The 22957-nt window shown below is 37.9% G+C and overlaps 1 protein-coding gene across 3 annotated transcripts in view; it reads left to right on the top strand.

Moving 5' to 3' along the window:
- The first annotated feature begins 2073 nt into the window (after positions 1-2073).
- The window catches only part of STAM2 (signal transducing adaptor molecule 2), a 55314-nt gene continuing 34430 nt past the window's right edge, over positions 2074-22957 (top strand). Inside the window, exon 1 of one of the 3 annotated variants that reach the window (XM_061200164.1) lies at positions 2074-2399. In XM_061200164.1, the coding sequence (XP_061056147.1) occupies positions 2360-2399 (40 nt within the window). In that variant the 5' untranslated portion in view covers positions 2074-2359. The remainder of the gene's footprint in view (positions 2400-22957) is intronic. The other 2 variants (XM_061200154.1, XM_061200144.1) reach the window with 2 other exon arrangements.

Here is a 22957-nt window from a genome sequence, read left to right as displayed (position 1 = left end):
TCAATAAAGATGTTTAAAAAAAAAAAAAAAAAAAGGGTTATTCACCAAATACGGACTGGCAGAGTTGGAAGAACATACCTAAGGATGGATCTTGGTGTATGTTCAGAGCAAGTGGTGTGAGGTAAGGATGTAGATTTGTTGAGTGTAAACCCAAAATAATAACAACAACAACAAAACCCCCTAAAGAGACAGAATTTAACTGAAATTGATGAGATTATTTTGTTATCAGGGAGACTGGGGCTCAAAAGAGGTTGTACAACAGAAATTTTGCACACCAGAACTTGTGGGCTGCCATTGACATATCTTTTACTTCTTCAATAACTTCATTAGGTGAAGTAACAATGAACAATCCTTGTATCTTCTTGTTTGTAACACAGGGCCTGGCTCTTAGTGACTATTAAAATTTTTGTTAATTGGATTCACCAAGAGACTGAGTATATGCCCAGATGAGTAAATACCCATAGATTCTTGAACATGCTTGCTATAAAAGATGTGGAGGAGCTAAAGGAGTCTCTTTAAAATGTGAATAGTTTCCAAAGACGAATCCTCAGACCTTTGCTCTTATCTCAGTACAACCTCCTCTACAATATCTCTTCTTCAAATACTTACGTAACTCCTGAACTGTTCCACTGCCTGGTCTACTTCTTAATATATGTCATGCACACTGCTGTCAGATTAGTATCCGGAAACTCTTTTTTGTGTACTCCTCTGCTGCTCAAAATCTTTAAATGATTATCTAGTGCCTTATGTGATAAAATTTAAAATTCTTAGCTTGCTCCTTAAGGCTCTTCCCAATCTGTTTCCTCTTATCTCTATCTACCCTTGTTTTCCATTCCAACACTAAGCCTTAATCCTAGACAAATCCAAGTCTCCAAACATATCTTGAACATCCTAGGTTCAACGGTTTTTGAAAATCAGCTCCTTTCACCTGCTGATGTTTCCTCCTTATTTGTGAACCTATCTTTATGGTATAAAATGCAACAACCTTTCTGAACTATTCCATGTATAAGGGTTCTCTCTTCTTTGTAACAAGTCTTTACACAGAGGTTGTAAAATGGTCTTGTTTAGCCCATTATTAAAAATGTTGAAGTAATTCTTAACATTAAAAAAAATCATTGAAAAAATGGAAGCTCTAGTGGAGCCCACACTTCAACAAATAGCTTAAGTTTACTGATAGCTGCCATGCACTGTTTGGTTGGATTTGCAAAGTATTTACTGAGCACCTATTACTTGCTGCACAGTTTTAGATGCTGGGGGTACAGCAGTGAACAAAAATAATCATGGAGTTTATAGTCTAAAGAGGAGAAACAGAAAACATAATAAGTAAATTCTATATTAGGAAGTGATAAATGCTATAGAAAAATAAAACAGGGTTAAGAGGGTTTGGGAGCGTGTGGGTGGGAAGGGTGCTTGCACTTTCACACTCATTTCAATACCTGGCTGGCTCCGATGGGAATTTGAGTTTGTGACCCCAACTGTATATCAGGACCGTCATGTACTGTCACGTATATGCTATACACTGTCCCCATAAACCTGTCAGCAACTTGAAGGCAGGTAGTGTGCCTCATTCGTCTCTGGATTCCCAGAGTCGAGCAGTGTTTTCAGGGTAAGAGCACGATGGAAAGCGAAAAGTGAGGAGTCCCGCTTTCCACGGTGGTTATTCCGGCGGGGTTTAGGCGCCGAGGAGAGTGTAACCCCAGAAGCGCCAGGAGCTGAGCCAAACCCTTCGCCGACTCTCAAAACCACTGAGGCTCCATCCGTTTCCAGGGCAACGGGACTGTGACGCAAACATAGCCGCGGGCCCTCGGCCGCGTGGGACTAGCCCATAGCCTAGGAAGGAACTAAATTGTAGAGAACTTGGCTGTCAGAACCAGCAGCCCTACGCACGAAACCCCAGACCACCTCGCCCCCTGCAGAGCTGCCGCCAGCACTGCACCTTCCGGTCCTCTGGCGTCGCCAAGTTATAGGCTCGACGACTTCCGGCCCTGAAGGTCCCCCGCTCCATGGCTTGCCGGGGTCCTAGCGATGGAAAGGTGGCCTCGGCGGCCGCCTGACCCCTACGGGCGCTTCGGATCAGGGCTGCCGCTTCCTTCCGGAGGGCGGCGGTTACAGGGCCGCTGAGAAAATTCCCGCGGCTGGTGGGACCTCATACCAGGAGGAGAGGTCGGGGCGGAGCGCGAGGGCGGAGCGCGGACGGGGAGCTGGCCCGTCAGGCAGGAGTGGGGCAGGTGCGGTGGCGGAAGTGCCGGACGCGACTGGAGCCGAGCCGTCCAGGAAGCCGCGGCCGTGGGCCCCCCAGCCCGGAGCAGCTGCCGAGCTTCAGCCTGACCGCAGCAACTAGGGCTCGGGCCCCGGCGAGATGCCTCTGTTCACCGCCAACCACTTCGAGCAAGATGTGGGTAAGTGCTGGGCCGGGGCCCCAAGCCGTTGTTTGTTGTGCTAGAAAGTGGGCGGTGGCGACTCCGGGGACTGGAAAGCCTAGCAAAGGGGGAGGAGGGTGCAGCGTCGCCAATGCCTGGCAGCCGGGATTTTTCTGGGGGCAACCTCGGCGCGGCCCTAGCTGCCTGGGGAGTGTCTCCAGCCCACCTGAGGTTGGGGACCCCGAAAGAGGACCGTTCACCTCACCAGGCACAGGAATAGGGAGGAGCCTGGGGTTCTCTGGAGACTGGACTAATTGAGCAATTGCGGAGTTGATGACACAGAACTTCCAGCTCCCTCTAGAATTGGTTGAGTCTTGTGTCCCCCCCCTCCCCACTCCCCCGCCCCGCGCTTAAGAGTGATGCAGCAGACCTTGTTGTCTAGGGCAGCTCAACACTTAGAGACTTCAACTTGCCCCGGTTCAATAGGAAGAACCTATTTTATCTCGCTTATATATCGATGCGTTCAATCGCTGATAGCACGGCTTCAGGATTTATTTACGATAGTTGGAAGTGTTACTCTATCCATGGATAGTGCAAGTGCTATAAGGTGTTCTGCCTTAGGGTATGAAAAGGAAAACCCCAGGATTTCAAAACAGTCCAGAACACCTGTTTTACTTCTTGGGGGGTCGTCAGTGACTATAGAGTGAGAAAAAGATGGATTGGGTATGAGAACTTAACTTGTGGCTTTAGAAAAACAGTAAACCAAGCTGGCTAAAGTAAATATTTTTGTAGCAATAGTTAACTCTAGGTAGAGTTTTAGGGTTTAGTGGAATGAAAAAAACGCATGGCCGCAAATTGCCAGTTATACAGAATATTGCACATCACAGAATATTGCACCTGTTTCATAGTTACAATTTTCTAATAATGGGGAAAGTCTGGAAAGTGCCCTATTTTGGTATATTATGTGATTCCAAAAGTGTGTTCAGAAGTCAAATATGATGTATAAGTACCTTCTATTCGCAGAGAGCTAAAAAACTTTATAGATTTTGACCCTTAGATAGTCTTCAAATATGTGTTTCTGTGATTTCATTCAACTTTTTTCTTGGTAGTTTAATATTGGTGACTGCTATAAATCTAGGAAGCATAATGTTGAGGCTCACAGCGTCTGCTTTTGGAACACCTAATGATGTCTTCCTTTGCTGCAATGAGACCTTCACTTTTTATTGTTGTGAATACTTTCGTTTTGTCATAGTGGGGAAAAAAGGCAAAATAGAATAAGACAAATGATTTTCAAACTTAATACCTGTGGAACTCTTCAAGGGAGATCTTTCCTGGAAGCCCATTGTTTTCTGATTGACAACTTCTCTGGTGAAAGTAAGCCAAGTTGTTTTTCTAAACCTCCCCCTCAGTGTCTCCTGAGGTTCCTACATGGTTTAGTGGATCACAGTTTAGTTCCACTGTAGTAAAAGAAGCACTGCTGTTCAGACAAAAAAAAAAAAAAATACTGTGTATAGATTATTTCATGGGCAGTGCCATCAGCCAAAGCTTCAAGTACTTGTTAACTCAAGTATGACTGACTGAAGTCAGTTTCCAAAAGGCAGTTTAAAGATAAAATATAAAGTTTGATTGTAACCTCTTTTAGGCAAGTGGTTGGAATTAATAGAAAAAGTGGCATGAAATACTAAGGATTTCAAATTGGCTTTATACGTCTATCATAGAAGAAAAATTATATATTGCACTTTTCAAAACTTAAAGCCCCTGTTAATTTGAAATACAGTAGTTAAGTAATATGACGATCAAGTCATTGTTTAACTTGAGATGCCCACAGGAATGTTCCTTTGCAGTGTCATTGTCCTTTTCATCTCTCTTTGATTCAGTCAGAGTTTTATTACCATTGTTTCTTTTTTGTCGTAGCTTTGTTTACCTTTCATTCAACAAACAGGCATTGAGTGATTACTGTGCATCAGACAGTGTGTGTCAGACTTTGGGGGCACAAATTTAATAAATAAACTGGGTTCCCTCAAGGAACTCTCAATCTAATGAAGGACTCATACACACATAAAAAGATAATTGTATTTTTCGCACCATATTACGATACTAGAAATACAGGAGATGCTTTACATTCTCCCTCTATTTAAAACAGTCATCTTCCCTGAAGAGAAGACAAGCGCCTTCAGGCAGACACTTTATTTGTAAAAGTGTTGACACTATCCTCTCTCTTCCCCTGCTTTCCTGATAGCACTTACACCTGCAGGAAGTGACCATCTCTTACTATATGTATGGTTTGGTCATTTTATAATTAACTGTAAAGTTGAAACTACATTCCTTTGGTCGGTGCAGTCTCATCAGAGGGTGAACAGTGTTTCTGACATCATTCATGTGGGGAAGAAATCCTTTTCTCAGACCCTGAGACTCTGAGAAAAGGCTGTAGTGACTCAAGATGTCTAGGAAGGCACTCATTAGTTGATGATGGTATATGACTTGTCAAATGGTAGCCGGCCAAAGGCTAGGAGGTAAGGAACTCTGGCAAGTTCCTCGTTTTTTTTCTTGGAGTCAGAACCTACAAATCCTGAAGGGTATGCTAGGTATGGTAGCATTAGAGCTCTTTAAATATTTATTGGATTTCTTCTGATATGGGTTTATTGTTTGTTTTGTTGAATAAAATTCCTTTGAAGCTGTGCTGAGAAAAAAAGAGAAAATACCCACACACATCCCCCCTCACCCCAGCCCTGATTCTTATCTTGAAGGGGAGTGTAGGTTTCCTAAGGTAGAGAGCCTGTTTGGGGCAGCCTTTTTAGGAGATTCCAAGGAGAAAGTAAAACATGAGGGACAGAGCCACAATAGGAAGATTTAGTGGTAGTGTTAAAAGGGCAGATGTCATTTCCTTACATCCTGTACCGATTTTTCCAGTCTCATGACATTGATTCCTGACTCATGACTGTCTCTTCTGCTCCGTAACTCCAGTTCTTATTTGCATGTCTTTTTTCTCCTTACTCAAGCCAGGCAATCTTTCTTGCCAGTTTCTGTCTCTGTGCCATTTACTACTATTCGCTGATAGATTTTTGCTTTTTTCAGCAATACCTGGTATCTCCTTCCTTAAAGATAAACTTGCTTGTGTCCCACAGAGCTGAGCTCAAATTCTACTTCTACAAAAACTCTTTTCACACAGTGGATTGAAGTATGAACTTTATCTTAAAAGGAGACTTTTCCAAGTAAAATTTGAATGCATGCATTGCTATGTCTTTGGCTTGTGTTGTGGTCAGATAACTTGACAGTGAGTAGCTTGGAGTTTTTGGTAATGGAATCGTTTTCTCCAATGAAATTTTACATGAAACCCTAATATAAAAATAGATATTGATGGCACTCTGGTAATACAAATTTACTTTATACATTTAAATATATTACATTTACATAGTCATTAAGGCAATTCTTGAACACATGAGGTTGTTGCAAAAAATTGAAATTAAAAAAAATTTTGGTTTTAGGTGAGAATGACAGCTGTAACAGCCAGTTTTTTTCCTATACTTTCTTTTGCTTACATGGTACCAAAAATCCTAATACCTAGTCCTAATTAAAATAGTTACAAATTTTAATATATTTTGTAATTTTTTAAGCGATGAAAAATTTTTAGCGTAAAATACAGAATATAACATAAACTCCTATTCCTATCAGTCACCTCTGTCAAGTCCTAACATTTTGCCACACTTCATTCTTTTTTTTTTTTTAAAGAAAACATTCAAGATACAGTGGAAATTATTACTTTTATTTATTAGCTACCTGATACTATTCTTTTCCCTCTCTTCTCAGAGTTAAACACTCTAAAAAGATTAAAAAGTCTATTTTATAGTATATACTATACATGCAAATATACTATATGTATTGTTTTGCATGTTTTTAAACTTCATAAAAAATAATATTCTCTGTAGTCATTTGCAGCTTGTCATTTAGCATTTTTTGTGAGTTATTCATGTTGATGTTTGTAGCTTTAGTTCATTAATTTTAAGAGCTATGTGATATTCCACATTTTTTTAACCCGTTCTCCTATTAGTGAACATGAAGTTTTTTGCAGTTTTTTGCTATTACAGACAACACTGCAGTGAAAGTTATTATCCACGTTTTCTTCTTCACAAGAGTGAGAGATTCTCAAGGGATTGTATCTTGAAGAGGAATTCTTTTTTAAAAATGCATATAGTGCAAAGTTGCAAAATGTTAAATAATACAGAATTGTTCTTCTAAGTGTTTGTGGGAGATTTTACTCCCACCAGCAGTGGAAGTGAAGTCCCTGTTGTTCCACAGTCTCACTAACGCTGGGTATTGTCAGATTTTAAAATTTATGCCAATTTGATGGGGGTGAAATAGGGCATTGTTTTCAATTTATTTCAGCTTCATTGCAGTTGAGCATCTTTTCATATGTCTCTTGGTCAGTCTGTTTTCTTTTTGTATAAATTGCCTGCTCATTACTTTCATGTACTTACTATTCTGTTGGATTATTTTTTCTTATTGATTTTTAAAGTTCCACATACGTTCTCTACTAATCTTTTGTTGTTTATGTGAATTGCAAATATATATTCTTGTCTGTTGCTTCTTTTTGTTTGTGCTGCCTTTTATTGTTAAGAAGATTGAAGTTTCGGTTTAGTAATATTGTCTTTCTCCCTTGATTTTATTTTTCTTGTTCAAGAAAAGCTTTCTCTCCTCCTTGAGTCTATAAGGATCTTGTCATGTTTTCTTCTGAAAGTTTTATTGAAGTTTTGATTTTCACAGTTAGGTCTTTAGTCCACCTGGACTTGCTTGGTCTTTATGTAAGGTCTAAGGAGAGATTTGATTGGATAGTCAATTCACAACAGACAATTATCAGTTGCCTAATCACCATTTATTGAATTATCTATCCTTCCCCCACTAGTTTGGAGCACTTTCTCCTTCGTATAGTAAATCCCTTTCCTTGTATGAGGTCTGTGTCTGTGCTGTCTGTTCTACACTGTTCTCTTTATCTATCCTGTACCAATACCACATTCTAATGTCAGTGGCCTTTATAGGTGGTAGGGCAAGCCCCCTGTCTTGTTTTTCTTCATTTTGACACTCTTAGCTGTTTTTGGCCTTTTTTCTTTGATATGGGTTTATTATCATATTAGTAAAATCATAAAAGGGAATTTCTTTTATGTTCTTTTAGGATTTGAGAAGACATTGTAGTTTATATTTTTGATTCATATGCACTGATGATGTTGATAGTTAATAATACGCTTTTTATTTCCTGATAAGAATATTTAGTTGTAATCTTACTTAGATTATATAGTTGACCCTTGAATAACTCGGGGGGTTAGGGGTGCTGACCCTCTGCACAGTTGAAAATCCATGTATTAACTTTTGACTCCCCCAAAACTTAACTGCTAATAGCCTGCTGTTGACTGGAAGCCTTACCGATTACAGTCAGTTAACATGTTTTCCGTGTTATGTGTTTATCTACATATATTTTATACAATTCATGACATACTTTTTTCTTAATTTTTTTGATATTTCTAGGCTACCTGGTTTGTCTGCAAGTTTTTTCTAATTGTTAAAAATCTCCAAAAATTTTTCCAATATAGTTATTTTAAAAAATCGGCATATTAAGTGGATCTCTGTAGTTCAAACCTATGTTATTCAAGGGTCAAGTGTAATTGTAAAGTTAGGTAAGAGAGCAAGAGGATGATTTTTCTACAAGTAAATATACACATACTACTACTGTCCCTTGAGGTGGAAGGTAAAGGGAAAGAACTTTTTTTAAAAAAAATATTGCCTTGTTAGGCTCTGTAACTTTACTTGATAGTGAATAAATGTTTGTATTGAGTACAGGGATTGAACCTAAGAAGGTCTATATGACAGATATCAGACATTGCCCCCTGAAAATTATTGACATTTTGAAGCTGCCACCTACTTATTTTTAGCTCATATTACTTCAATTTCATATAAAAAATTTGTTGGTACATGGTGGTGTAATTTTAAGAATTTTAGCCATTCTAGTGGCATCTCTTTGTGACTTTAATAAGTATTTATTTATCTAATCTTTAATATAGTTATTCACTAAATTAATATCCTCTTTTTTGAAATATCTGTTTAAGTTTTTCACCCATTTTTCTTTCCACTTAATTTTCACAACTCCTCTTTTAAGCGTGGCAGCCATTTTAATTTCCATTTTACAGATGAGAACATGGGTTCAGATTTGAGTCAGAGCTGAGGTGAGCTACCTAGCAACCTTAAGCTAGTATGTAAGTTTCAGAGCTGGGAATAGAGAAGGTGGGTCTTCAGTGTTAATGGGTCTTCAGTGTTAATGGGTCACGTGTGTACTCCACATGTGCATAATGATTTCCTCAGTCTGCAGAGGTTGTGTGGTCATCTGCCCAACCTAACTGCTTTTGATTCTCCATCTGTGATGTTTTGGCGTGTTAGTGGCTACTTTGAGATGCATTTTTCCTTTTCCCCAGCTATTATTAAGTGTCTTGCACATGAAGCTTCCAGATAGGTCTGTTAAAATAGAAATTATACTTACTACATTTATCCTTCTGCCCTGTTCTGTAATGTAAGGGTGTTTGTAGAAATGAGCATGCCTGTTCTGTGGAGTTGGGAGGGGTATGGCTCTCAATGAACAGGATTACAGAGGGCATCTTGGGAGTATCAGACAAGAAGAAAGTGAACTTGTAGGAATGTAAAGGCTGACCCTAGACCTTTTACCTTTTAAATAGATGATTTACAATATTAGAAGGAAGTAAAAGATGATTTTGATTTTTTTCTTCCTTTTTCTTATCTGCCTCACTCTCTAAACTTTTCCTAGTCCCCCCACAAATGTTGGTGGTAACATGTGAAATGAAAAAGAGTAGCAATCACTCTTCTGTATTCCACCAGAGCAAGAAGTTCTTAAATATGTACATTGTGTTATTAAATGATGCAGTAAATGGAGTTAAGCGTGGCATTGTGTCTGATGCTTTTCTTATAAACAAGAGTTGATCTTGCATTTGTCCCATTCAGTATGTTTAAAATGTTCATGCATAGAGAAACTGAAAACTAACTTGTTGAAAGAGTTAATTTAGCAGTTTTGAACAAAAATTGCACCCAAGAGGCAGTTTAATAGAAAATATGCCCTGAGCCAGACTGCCTAGACTGAAATCCCGCTTTTACTATTTACTAGCTGTATGATCTTGTGCTAGTTACTTTTCTGTCTCAGTTTCCTCATCTATGAAATGGGGCATCTTCATTGGATTCAATGTAAGTAGTTTAGCATATGTAAAATACTTTGAAACTATTACTTGTTATTGTTTTTTTCTTTTTTAATTAATTAATTAATTTATTTTTGGCTGTGTTGGGTCTTTGTTGCTGCGCACGGGCTTTCTCTAGTTGCAGCGAGTGGGGACTACTCTTCATTGCAGTGTGCGGGCTTCTCATTGCGGTGGCTTCTCTTTGTTGCAGAGCACGGGCTGTAGGCGTGCAGGCTTCAGTAGTTGTGGCACACGGGCTCAGTAGTTGTGGCTCGCAGGTTCTAGAGTGCAGGCTCAGTAGTTGTGGCGCACGAGGCTTAGTTGCTCCGTGGCATGTGGGATCTTCCCGGACCAGGGCTCGAACCCGTGTCCCCTGCATTGGCAGGCGGGTTCTTAACCACTGTGCCACCAGGGAAATCCTTGTTATTGTTTTTTAATTAATTATTACCTATCATTCATTACTCAGAGCTGTAAGTAGGCTTTCATTTTAGGAAAAGTAGAATTTATATTACTGCTTTCCCCAGAGTAAACTGAAGATTTGTACCAATAAAAATTTTACCCAAACAAATCAAAGCATTAAATGGGGAGGAGGAGTAAATGAGAAAATGTATGTTGAACCTAAGTACTCTAAAATGCTGAGTGTGGTTGTTGTCATTGGAGTCAGAGAAGCAGTGAAATATAATCTGTCAGTTTGAAGTATTGGGCATTTAAATATTTTAATTTAAATTTAACTACAGAAGAATTGTGTGGTCTAGAAATTTAATAACAAATATGTATCATTTTAATAGTGTGAACATGTAAGATTTATAAACTAGAAAAAATTGGCTGTTCTATATTTTCAAATAATTATTTAATTTATAATGAATTGGTACAAAGAAAAAGCATTTTTATATCTTTAGTAAAAGCTGTCAGCTGTGCTTTCCTGTTAGATACCAAAATGAATTTTATTTATTTACTTGCTTTCCATTTTCTAGTTTATTTCTTCTTCTGGAAAAAAAAAAAAAATTATTATTATTTTTTTTTGGCCAGTTTTCCCCTGTTCTTCTACTATAGTTTTAAGGTATAAAAATAATTGTTTAAAATTAATACGTAAGAAGTAATTTTTCCTTTAAGATCTAAGCATTGCTTTAGTCATAGCCCAAGATATTGATATATAGTATCCTAATTATAATAAAATTTTATGTTACCTTCTGTTATAGTCTTAATTATATGTTGTGATTGTTAATGTCCATGTGATTGGCTATTACGTTTGATCTAATACAAATACAGTGTATGCAGAGAACACACTGAGTCTGTTGTCCTAGATTGTTTCTAGGTGTTGGTAGTTTTGTGCATATTTGAAGAAATATTTAAACTCTGCTTTAATGTACAGGCAGTCTTCACTTTACATAATTCCAACATGCATGAATTTAGTTACCATGTGTTACTTAATTAACAACAATTCCCCAGCAACAAGTCTGTAATAACCTGAGCATAGAGCCCAACTGAGCCTGCTTAGATTTTGAATTACAGAGCTATGAGCTAATAATGGGTGGTGTTTTAAACCACTAATTTGCATTTGTTACATAGAAAGTTTAAAAAATTAATATACTGAGACTCTTCAGTTTTCTTAAATCTTTTTTCTCGTTTCTTCAAATTTGATAACTTCTGTTGACTTTTCTTCATGTTCACTAACTCTCTTTTCTTTTTTCTTTCTTTTTTTTTTTTTTTTACCTGTTCAGGTTTGTATCTGAGGTTATATTGACTGTATAATACTGAAACTTTCTTTTTTTACCAAATGACAACCATTTCCTCCATTATTCAAAACTGTATATGAACACATCCCATAGTAGTTGACAATTAGGACTTTTGACTTAATTGCATTCATTCACTTGCTCATTCATTCATTCTTCAAACATTGAGTAGTCATTTTAATTTACCATAGATTGTGCTTATGTGTTTTCTTTCCCATGCTAAATTAACTTTTGAGTAAGGATCACTTTTTTTTTTTTTTAATTTTCATTTATTTTTTTGTACAGCAGGTTCTTATTAGTCATCCATTTTATACACATCAGTGTATACATGTCAATCCCAATCGCCCAATTCATCACACCACCACCACCACCCCCTGCCGCTTTCCCCCCTTGGTGTCCATAGGTTAGTTCTCTACATCTGTGTCTCAGTTTCTGCCCTGCAAACCGGTTCATCTGTACCATTTTTCTAGGTTCCACATATATGCGTTAATATGCGATATTTGTTATTCTCTTTCTGGCTTACTTCACTCTGTAAGACAGTCTCTAGGTTTATCCACGTCTCTACAAATGACCCAATTTCGTTCCTTTTTATGGCCAAGTAATATTCCATTGTATATATGTACCACAACTTCTTTATCTATTCATCTGTCGATGGGCATTTAGGTTGCTTCCATGACCTGGCTATTGTAAATAGTGCTGCAATGAACATTGGGGTGCACGTGTCTTTTTGAATTATGGTTTTCTCTGGGTATATGCCCAGTAGTGGGATTGCTGGGTCATATGGTAATTCTATTTTTAGTTTTTTAAGGAACCTCCATACTGTTCTCCATAGTGGCTGTATCAATTTACATTCCCACCAACAGTGCAAGAGGGTTCCCTTTTCTCCACACCCTCTCCAGCATTTGTTTTTTGTAGATTTTCTGATGATGCCCATTCTAACTGGTGTGAGGTGATACCTCATTGTAGTTTTGATTTGCATTTCTAATAATTAGTGACGTTGAGCAGCTTTTCATGCGCTTCTTGGCCATCTGTATGCCCTCTTTGGAGAAATGTCTATTTAGGTCTTCTGCCCATATTTTGATTGGGTTGTTTGCTTTTTTAATATTGAGCTGCACGAGCTGTTTATATATTTTGGAGATTAATCCTTTGTCCGTTGATTCGTTTGCAAATATATTTTCCCATTCTGAGGGTTGTCTTTTCGTCTTGTTTGTAGTTTGCTTTGCAAAAGCTTTGAAGTTTCATTAGGTCCCATTTGTTTATTTTTGTTTTTATTTCCATTACTCTAGGAGGTGGATCAAAAAAGATCTTGCTGTGATTTATGTCAAAGAGTGTTCTTCTTATGTTTTCCTCTAAGAGTTTTATAGTGTCCTATCTTACATTTAGGTCTCTAATCCATTTTGAGTTTATTTTTGTGTGTGATGTTAGGGAGTGTTCTAATTTCATTGTTTTACATGTAGCTGTCCAGTTTTCCCAGCACCACTTATTGAAGAGACTGTCTTTTCTCCATTGTATATCCTTGCCTCCTTTGTCATAGATTAGTTGACCATAGGTGCGTGGGTTTATCTCTGGGCTTTCTATCCTGTTCCATTGATCTATATTTCTCTTTTTGTGCCAGTACCATATTGTCTTGATTACTGTAGCTTTGTAGTAGAGTCTGAAGTCAAGGAGTCTGATTCCTCCAGCTCCATTTTTTTCCCGCAAGACTGCTTTGGCTATTCGGGGTCTTTTGTGTCTCCAAATGAATTTTAAGATTTTTTGTTCTAGTTCTGTAAGAAATGCCATTGGTAGTTTGATAGGGATTGCATTGAATCTGTAGATTGCTTTGGGTAGTATAGTCATTTTGACAATATTGATTCTTCCAATCCAAGAACATGGTATATCTTTCCAACTGTTGCTGTCATCTTTAATTTCTTTCAGCAGTGTCTTACAGTTTTCTGCATACAGGTTCTTTTTCTCCCTAGGTAGGTTTATTCCTAGGTATTTTATTCTTTTTGTTGCAGTGGTAAATGGGAGTGTTTCCTTAATTTCTCTTTCAGATTTTTCATCATTAGTGTATAGGAATGCAAGAAATTTCTGTGCATTAATTTTGTATCCTGCAGCTTTACCAAATTCATTGATTAGCTCTAGTAGTTTGCTGGTGGCGTCTTTAGGATTCTCTAGGTATAGTATCATGTCATCTGCAAACAGTAACAGTTTTACTTTCTCTTTTCCAATTTGTATTTCTTTTTCTTCTCTGATTGCTGTGGCTGGAACTTCCAAAACTATGTTGAATAAGAGTGGCGAGAGTGGACATCCTTGTCTTGTTCCTGATCTTAGAGGAAATGCTTTCAGTTTTTCACAATTGAGAATGATGTTGCTGTGGGTTTGTCGTATATGGTCTTTATTATGTTGAGGTAGGTTCCCTCTATGCCCACTTTCTGGAGAGTTTTTATCATAAATGGGTGTTGACTTTTGTCAAAAGCTTTTCTGCATCTATTGAGATGATCATATGGTTTTTTTCTTCAATTTGTTAATATGGTGTATCACATTGATTGATTTGCATATATTGAAGAATCCTTGCATCCCTGGGATAAATCCCACTTGATCATGGTGTATGATCCTTTTAATGTGCTGTTGGATTCTGTTTGCTAGTATTTTGTTGAGGATTTTTGCATCTATATTCATCAGTGATATTGGTCTGTAATTTTCTTTTTTTGTAGTACCTTTGTCTGCTTTTGGTATCAGGGTGATGGTGGCCTCATAGAGTGAGTTTGGGAGTGTTCCTTCCTCTGCAGTTTTTTGGAAGAGTTTGAGAAGGATGGGTGTTAGCTCTTCTTTAAATGTTTGATAGAATTCACCTGTGAAGCCATGTGGTCCTGGACTTTTGTTTGTTGGAAGATTTTTAATCACAGTTTCAATTTCATTACTTGTGATTGGTCTGTTCATATTTTCTATTTCTTCCTGGTTTGGTCTGGGAAGGTTATACCTTTCTAAGAATTTGTCCATTCCTTCCAGGTTGTCCATTTTATTGCCATAGAGGTGCTTGTAGCAGTCTCTTAGGATGCTTTGTATTTCTGCGGTGTCTGTTGTAACTTTTCTTTTTTTCATTTCTAATTTTATTGATTTGAGTCCTCTCCCTCTTTTTCTTGATGATTCTGGCTAATGGTTTATCAGTTTTGTTTATCTTCTCAAAGAACCACGTTTTAGTTTTATTGATCTTTGCTCTGGTTTTCTTTGTTTCTGTTTTATTTCTTTCAGCTCTGATCTTTATGGTTTCTTACCTTCTACTAATTCTGGGTTTTGTTTGTTCTTCTTTCTCTAGTTCCTTTAGGTTTAAGGTTAGATTGTTTATTTGAGGTTTTTCTTGTTTCTTGAGGAAGGCTTGTATAGCTATATACTGCCCTCTTAGAACTGCTTTTGCTGCATCCCACAGGTTTTGGATCATCGTGTTTTCATTATCATGTGTCTCTAGGTATTTTTTGATTTCCTCTTTGATTTCTTCAGTGATCTCTTGGTTATTTAGTAACGTATTGTTTAGCCTACATGTGTTTGTGTTATTTACGTTTTTTTCCCTGTAATTCATTTCTAATCTCATAGCGTTGTGGTCAGAAAAGATGCTTGATATGATTTCAATTTTCTTAAATTTACTGAGGCTTGATTTGTGACCCAAGATTTGATCTGTCCTGGAGAATGTTCCATGCGCACTTGAGAAGACCCAAGACTTGATCTGTCCTGGAGAATGTTTCATGCGCACTTGAGAAAAAAGTGTAATCTGCTGTTTTTGGATGGAATGTCCTATAAATATCAATTAAATCCATTTGGTCTGTTGTGTCATTTAAAGCTTCTGTTTCCCTGTTAATTTTCTGTTTGGATGATTTGTCCATTGGTGTAAGTGAGGTGTTAAAATCCCCCACTATTATTGTGTTACTGTCGCTTTCCTCTTTTATAGCTGTTAGCAGTTGCCTCGTGTATTGAGGTGCTCTTATGTTGGGTGCATATATATTTATAATTGTTATACCTTCTTCTTGAATTGATTCCTTGATCATTATGTAGTGTCCTTCCTTGTCTCTTGTAACATTCTTTATTTTAAAGTCTATTTTATCTGATATGAGTATAGCTACTCCAGCTTTCTTTTGATTTCCATTTGCATGGAATATCTTTTTCCATCACCTCACTTTCAGTCTGAATGTGTCCCTAGGTCTGAAGTGGGTCTCTTGTAGACCACATATATATGGGTCTTGTTTTTGTATCCGTTCAGCAAGCCTGTGTCTTTTGGTTGGAGCATTTAATCCATTCATATTTAAGGTAATTATTGATATATATGTTCCTATTACCATTTTCTTAATTGTTTTGGGTTTGTTTTTCTAGGTCCCTTTTTTCTCTTGTGTTTCCCACTTAGAGAAGTTTCTTTAGCGTTTGTTGTAGAGCTGGTTTGATGGTGCTGAATTCTCTTAGCTCTTGCTTGTCTGTAAAGCTTTTGATTTCTCCATCGAATCTGAATGAGTTCCTTGCTGGGTGAGTAATCTTGGTTGTAGATTCTTCCCTTTCATCACTTTAAGTATATCATGCCACTCCCTTCTGGCTTGTAGAGTTTCTGCTGAGAAATCAGCTGTTAACCTTATGGGAGTTCCCTTGTTTGTTATTTGTCGTTTTTCCCTTGTGCTTTCAATAATTTTTCTTTGTCTTTAATTTTTGTCAATTTGATTACTATGTGTCTCGGCGTGTTTCCCCCTGGGTTTATCCTGTATGGGACTCTCTGCACTTCCTGGACTTGGGTGGCTATTTCCTTTCCCGTGTTAGGGAAGTTTTCTAGTATAATCTGTTCAAATATTTTCTCTGGTCCTTTCTCTCTCTCTTCTCCTTCTGGGACCCCTATAATGCGAATGTTGTTGCGTTTAATGTTGTTCCAGAGGTCTCTTAGGCTGTCTTCATTTCTTTTCATTCTTTTTTCTTTATTCTGCTCCACAGCAGTGAATTCCACCATTCTGTCTTCCAGGTCACTTATCCATTCTTCTGCCTCAGTTATTCTGCTATTGAGTCCTTCTAGTGTATTTTTCATTTCAGGTATTGTGTTGTTCATTTCTGTTAGTTTGTTCTTTAATTCTTCTAGATCTTTGTTAAATATTTCTTGCATCTTCTCGATCCTTGCCTCGATTCTTTTTCCGAGGTCCTGGATCATCTTCACTATCATTATTCTGAATTCTTTTTCTGGAAGGTTTCCTATCTACACTCCATTTAGTTGTTTTTCTGGGGTTTTATCTTGTTCCTTCATCTGGTACATAGCCCTCTGCCTTTTCATCTTGTCTATCTTTCTGTGAATGTGGTTTCTGTTCCACAGGCTGCAGGACTGTAGTTCTTCTTCCTTCTGCTGTCTGCCCTCTGGTGGATGAGGCTATCTAAGAGGCTTGTGCAAGTTTTCTCCACTGATTCTTTCTGCAGTCTTCAATCTGTTTTAAGCCCATTCAGTGAAATATTTTAGTTGAGATGTTGTATCTTCACTTCTAGGTATTCCATTTTTTTAAATAGATCTTTATGGGACTATAATTGCTTCGCAATACTGTGTTAGTTTCTGTTGTACACCAAAGTGAATCAGCCATATGCATACATATGTCCCCACATCCCCTCCTTTTTTTTTTTTTTAAATTAATTAATTTATTTACTTTATTTACTTTAATTAATTTATTTATTTATGGCTGTGTTGGGTCTTCGTTTCTGTGTGAGGGCTCTCTCCAGTTGCGGCAAGTGGGGGCCACTCTTCATCGCGGTGCGCGGGCCTCTCACTATCGCGGCCTCTCCTGTTGCGGAGCACAGGCTCCAGACGCGCAGGCTCAGGAATTGTGGCTCACGGGCCCAGCCTCTCCGCGGCATGTGGGATCTTCCTAGACCAGGGCTCGAACCCGTGTCCCCTGCATTGGCAGGCAGGCTCTCAACCACCGCGCCACCAGGGAAGCCCCATCCCCTCCTTCTTGAGCCTCCCTCCCATCCTCCCTATCCCACGCGTCTAGGTCATCACAAAGCACCGAGCTGATCTCCCTGTGCTATGCTGTTGCTTCCCACTAGCTAACTATTTTACATTCGGTAGTGTATGTATGTCGATGCTACTCTCACTTCGCCCCAGCTTCTCCCCAACCCCGTGTCCTCAAGTCCATTCTCTATGTCTACGTCTTTATTCCTGCCCTGCAGGTTCATCAGTACCTTTTTTTTTTTTTAGATTCCATATATATGCATTAGCATATGGTATTTGTTTTCCTCTTTCTGACTTACTTCACTCTGTGTGATAGACTCTAGGTCCATCCACGTCACTACAAATAACTCAGTTTCGTTTCTTTTTATGGCTGAGTAATATTCCACTGTATATATGTGCCACATCTTACTTATCCATTCATCTGTCGATGGACATTTAGGTTGGTTCCATGTCTTGTCTGTTGTAAATAGTGCTGCAGTGAACACTGTGGTACATGTCTCTGTTTGAATTATGGTTTTTTCAGGGTATATTATTCTATTTTTATAGTTTCTGTTTTTCTGCTGGGCACTCATCATCCATTCACTTATTATGACCATCGTTTGCTTTAAGTTCTTGAAAAAAATATATAATACCTGCTTTCAAGTACTTTTTTGCTAATTCTAACATTTGGATTATGCTGTCTTTTTTTATTGATTATTTTTATCTTGATTGTGGGACACTTTTTTGCACATCTAGTGATTTTTTAATATTATGCTGGTCACTCCTTATTCTTTGTAAGGAGGTTAGATTATGTTGTCTTCCTTTAAAAGAGTGTTGAATTTTGTTCTGTCAGGTAGTTATATTATTGGAGAATCTTTTAGGTTTTTGTCTGGCTTGGTTTTCTTTGTGAGGTAGGCCTATTTCAATATTATACTAAATTCTCGGGTACCTTTACTCCTAAGGTGTTTTAGCCTTTCGGGGGTTTCAACTGATAGCCTGAAATGTTCTCTCTACTTTAGTTGGGTGGAGTATTAGTCTGCTTGGGCTGCCATAGCAAAATACCATAGACTAGGTAGCCAAGCAACAGAAATTTGCTTTCTCACAGTTCTGGCAACTGGAAGTCCAAGGTCAAGGTCCCAGCAGGGTTGGTGTCTGGTGAGGGCTCTCCCCTTGGGTTGCAGATGGCTGCATTCTCACTGTGTCCTCACATGACCTCGTCTTTGTGCATGTGAGGAAAGACAGTGAGCTCTCTGGTGTCTCTTCTTATGAGGACACTAATTCTCTTGGATCAGGGCTTCGACCTTATGACCTCATTTAACCTTAATTACTTCTTTAGTGTCTAGTCTCCAACTACAGCAATGCTGGGGGTTAGAGCTTCAAGGTGTGAATTTTGTGGGGACACACACATTCAGTCCGTAACAGTCAGGAACTTCAAAAGACTCCTCGCATTTCACAACCTTTCAGCCTCGTAGTAGGTGATCTGTGCTAGACCTTATAGAGCCTCACCCTGTGTGGATGTGGGTGTGGGTGTGTATAGCATAGCCCTTGACCAACGAGGACCCACGATTAAATCCCTGTGCTCAGAAATCTGCTCTCTGTTTCCTAGCTGCTTTATTTGGGCTAGTCCTCCTTGTGTTGGGACAGGAAAGTGTTCCCAGGCAGAACACTGGGGCCATCGAGAGGCTCATTTCATATTTCCCTTCCCTCAAAGATCTCAGATGTGCACCACTTGTTATTCATTTCCTGAACACAGTTGCTTTGTATATTTTGGCCAGTTTTATCCTTGTTTTCGGTAGAATAGCAAATCTGGTACCAGATATTCTGCCATGGTTGAAAGCAGACCAGTCATGAGTTTTTATTTTCAAACATAGTAGGAGAAGCTTTAAAGATCTCTTTTGGGCCTTCTTGTTTTTTATAGTTAATTTTTTTTTTTTTATTACTGAAGAAGCCTATTTTATTAAAAGTTTTATGGGTAGACTTGGACTTCCCTGGTTGCGCAGTGGTTAAGAATCCTCCTGCCAATGCTGGGGACACGGGTTCAAACCCTGGTCGGGGAAGATCCCACATGCCGCAGAGCAACTAAGCCCGTGCACCACAACTACTGAGCCTGCACTCAAGAGCCTACGAGCCACAACTACTGAAGCCCACATGCCTAGAGCCCGTGCTCCGCAACAAGAGAAGCCACCGCAATGAGAAGCCTGCTCACCGCAATGAAGAGTAGCTCCCACTCACCGCAACTAGAGAAAGCCCGCGCAGCAAGGAAGACCTAATGCAGCCAAAAATAAAATATAAATAAGTTTATTTAAAAAAAAAGTTTTATGTGTAGACTTGAATTCTTTTTAATGCTGTGTGTTGAACATAATGGACTTTGTAGAGGGTGACTCTTTTGTTCGTTATAGGTATTGATGGACTGATTCTTTATGATATTGTTAGAATCTTTCTGAAGTATTTTCACTGTGTATTTGAAGCTCTCTATATACAGTAATCAAAACCTGGTGATGAAATGTTATAACTTACACCCACCAAACCCTGGAAATTTAGCATTTAGGCCCCAGGAGGGCTCTTTTAACTCTCTCCCCCTGTATGAATTTGACATAGGATAATGTGAGATACGGCCCCAACACTGGGCAAAGTGACATGCTATAAAAGCATGTTTCCTTAATTATAATATTTAAAATTTTTCCAGGAGTTTAAAATACTCCTAAGTACATAATTTAACTGTTATTTCATTCACTTGAAAAATGAAATCCTTTTTTGGCAGGCCATTATAAAGTCTTTAGATTTTATACTTTTTGAAAAGAGTAATTGTGAGTCCTATATTTGTAGAAAGTAAACTATGCTGGATAGAGTATTTAAATCAGGATTTTTCCATTTTCTATAAGAATTACATCAAGTAAAAAAAATTATGCTTAGATATTTTTGAAATTGTTGGAAGGGTTTTGAGGGGTATTGAAAAGGCTTCACATTTAATTATGTATCACATGGCCAAAATGGAAAAAGCAATCATTAAAAGTTGAGTTCTAGCAGAAATAGGTAGGTTATTGGATGGTCCAAAATCAGACTCATTTGCATGTGGGGGGTGAGCATGAGTGGGTGTGAGTGTGTGTATTTGTACTCATACACATGTGTACTGGCAAAATTTGGTAATTGATGATGTTGGCTTCTCAGATCAGAGAGGAAAGGATAGATTCTTAGATGTTGGAACTACTGAAAGTAATTTATAAAAATACTTTTCTATCCCTGCCTCACTCCATGTGCCAAATGAAATTTCAGAAAGACTAAGGATTTGCCTGTAAATGAGAAATAATATATATACAGAAAAATATATGGGTGAATATTTCATCTCAGGTAGTTATAACATTGCCAAATGACATTTAAAACAAAAATCAATCTGTACAGCAAAAACAAAACCCCATCCATTATAAGCAGAGAGAAGAGTTGAGCATGAAGCTGGCAAGTCATATGTAGTATTTGTGATTTGCTCTTCAGACTCAAGGTAAAAAGTTAGTCACCTATATATCACTGTACAAGAAGTCCTTTGCCTCCCTCTCAGGCATTTCCTTCTGCACTTACCCTGTCTGCCTGTTGAAATTCCCAGAGGTATTGTCATTCCTCTTTAGTAAACAAGCAGAGAACTAGAACCTCCCTCTTAAGCCCCCTAGTGCTGTTGCCTTTTGTTGCCACATGGTGTTGCTATTGAAGCTTGATCCTGTGCAGCCCCTTGATGTCTGCTCAGCGGTGAAGCTCTTAACTGGTCCAGAAGTTTGCACAGACTTCACTGGGGGCACATGGGGCCTCTTAAAGGCTATTAGAGTTCATGTAATCAGAAGTTCTGCTATTGTTTCCCACTTTACAGCCATTGTATCAGGGTTATAGGATATGAAGGAGCAATGAGCATCATTCATTCATTCATTCATTCGACATATATTTACTCAGCACCTGCTATGTGCACCAAATACTGTTTTATGAATTGGAAATAATAATAGTGAACAAAACAAAACAAAAAATTCCTGCCATAATGCAGTCTACATTCCTTCTGAGGATTGGGTGGAGGAAGAGTAACAGTGGCAGAGACAGACAGTAGATAAGATTAAGTGTTTATGCTATTGACACATCTACAGAAAGGCCTATGCATGAAGTCCTGACCTCTTTTAATTATTTTGTATTTATTCTATATGGGACATCAATATGAATGGTAACAGTAAGTGTATCAAAGAAGAGAGGCTGAGTACTTGATGTATTTAAAATTATAGTTTGCTGATGACTTCTCACTAGCTTGTATAGGCACTTTGTGGCCACACTATATATAGTGGTGCATCATGCAGCTATTAAAAACGTTAGTATAGACATATATTTATGAACATGGAGAGATGTTTATTATAAGTGGAAATGCAGGTTAGGAAATGATACATTTAGTATGATCACAGTATCTTATCTGATTGGTAAATTAGGGAATAACTGGCCCTACTGATGCCCTTTGTCAGCATAGGAGCTAGCTGGTCTTTCCACAGCCATTGAGTGATTTCTTCATGGAATAAGTTGTGCAGGGGCTAACCCCTGAGGGAGAGCTCTTTTTCTGTCTAGTGCTAACACGTCCACCTCTGGGGCTGTTAGCAAGCCCATTTGTCCAGCACACCTAAAGCTTCTATTAGTAATGACAGTGATATTTTATTCTTTGTTTTGTTTCTCAACTTGTTCATTTGCAGGGAAGTGGTTATCAGTTTTTGGGTGCTCTCTTTGGACACCTTATACTTACAAGCCTATTTTATTTAGTTTTACACATATTTTTATTATTTTTCCATATACATATATATAGTAAGAAGTCTGGGAAAATATGCATCATAGTTTTCCAAGAGGTTTGTAGAATTAGAAGATTTTTGCTTTCTTTTTTTTCTTGTCTGTGCTTCTGAATTCACTGGAGTTATTAGATATGTAATTAAGAAATAGTTAAGCATTTTAAACTTCTGAAAAATATAGCCTGTTCTGACTTTCCCTGTAGAAGAGTTAGTCATCTTTGTACAAGGGAAGAAGCTGGACCTGAGTAGATATGTTTCCGCCTACAGAACTTGGTGCTTGAGTCTAGAACTTATGGTAGGCAAAAATACATTACTTTTCTAAAGTCTCTGACTTGTCATTTCATCACATATGTCAGAATAATTGCCTTTTATCCTTAAATTGTGTTAGGCAATTTGCATGATTTTTAAAAGTTTGTTACAGCATTTAATTGAGGTCAACTGGATTCTGTATTTTTCTTTCCTACTTGCAAAGTATAGCTGTTTGCTGATAAGCCTGTTTATTTTTTTGATTTCTTTTACTATTCCTTGCCTTTAAAAAAGGAACTACTCTAGATTCCTACCATCCTTCCTGCTTATCATAGTGATAATAGTACCCTTATATGTATATAGTACCCAGGTTTGTCTGTATTTGAAATTATAAGATATATTTATTAAAAGGGGAAAAGACATAAAATGTTTCTAAAGTGCTAGTTTTTATATCCCCACTTCTCTATACTAGTAGAAAAAAATTGTATTGTCTCTCTTGATATTGAAATTGTAAAAGAGTAAACATACTACATAATTAAATTATTATAGTTTGCCCATGCTTTTTAAAAATTTACATTTTAATTTTTATTTTGATCATGAAATATTTCAGACCACAAAAAAAGATACTGAGAATAAAATAAAGAATTTCTGCACACTCACTTTGCAACTTAAT

The sequence above is a fragment of the Eubalaena glacialis genome, chromosome 1, assembly GCF_028564815.1.
Source record: "Eubalaena glacialis isolate mEubGla1 chromosome 1, mEubGla1.1.hap2.+ XY, whole genome shotgun sequence".
Lineage (NCBI taxonomy): Eukaryota > Metazoa > Chordata > Mammalia > Artiodactyla > Balaenidae > Eubalaena > Eubalaena glacialis.
This window is presented reverse-complemented; position numbering and strand designations above follow the sequence as displayed.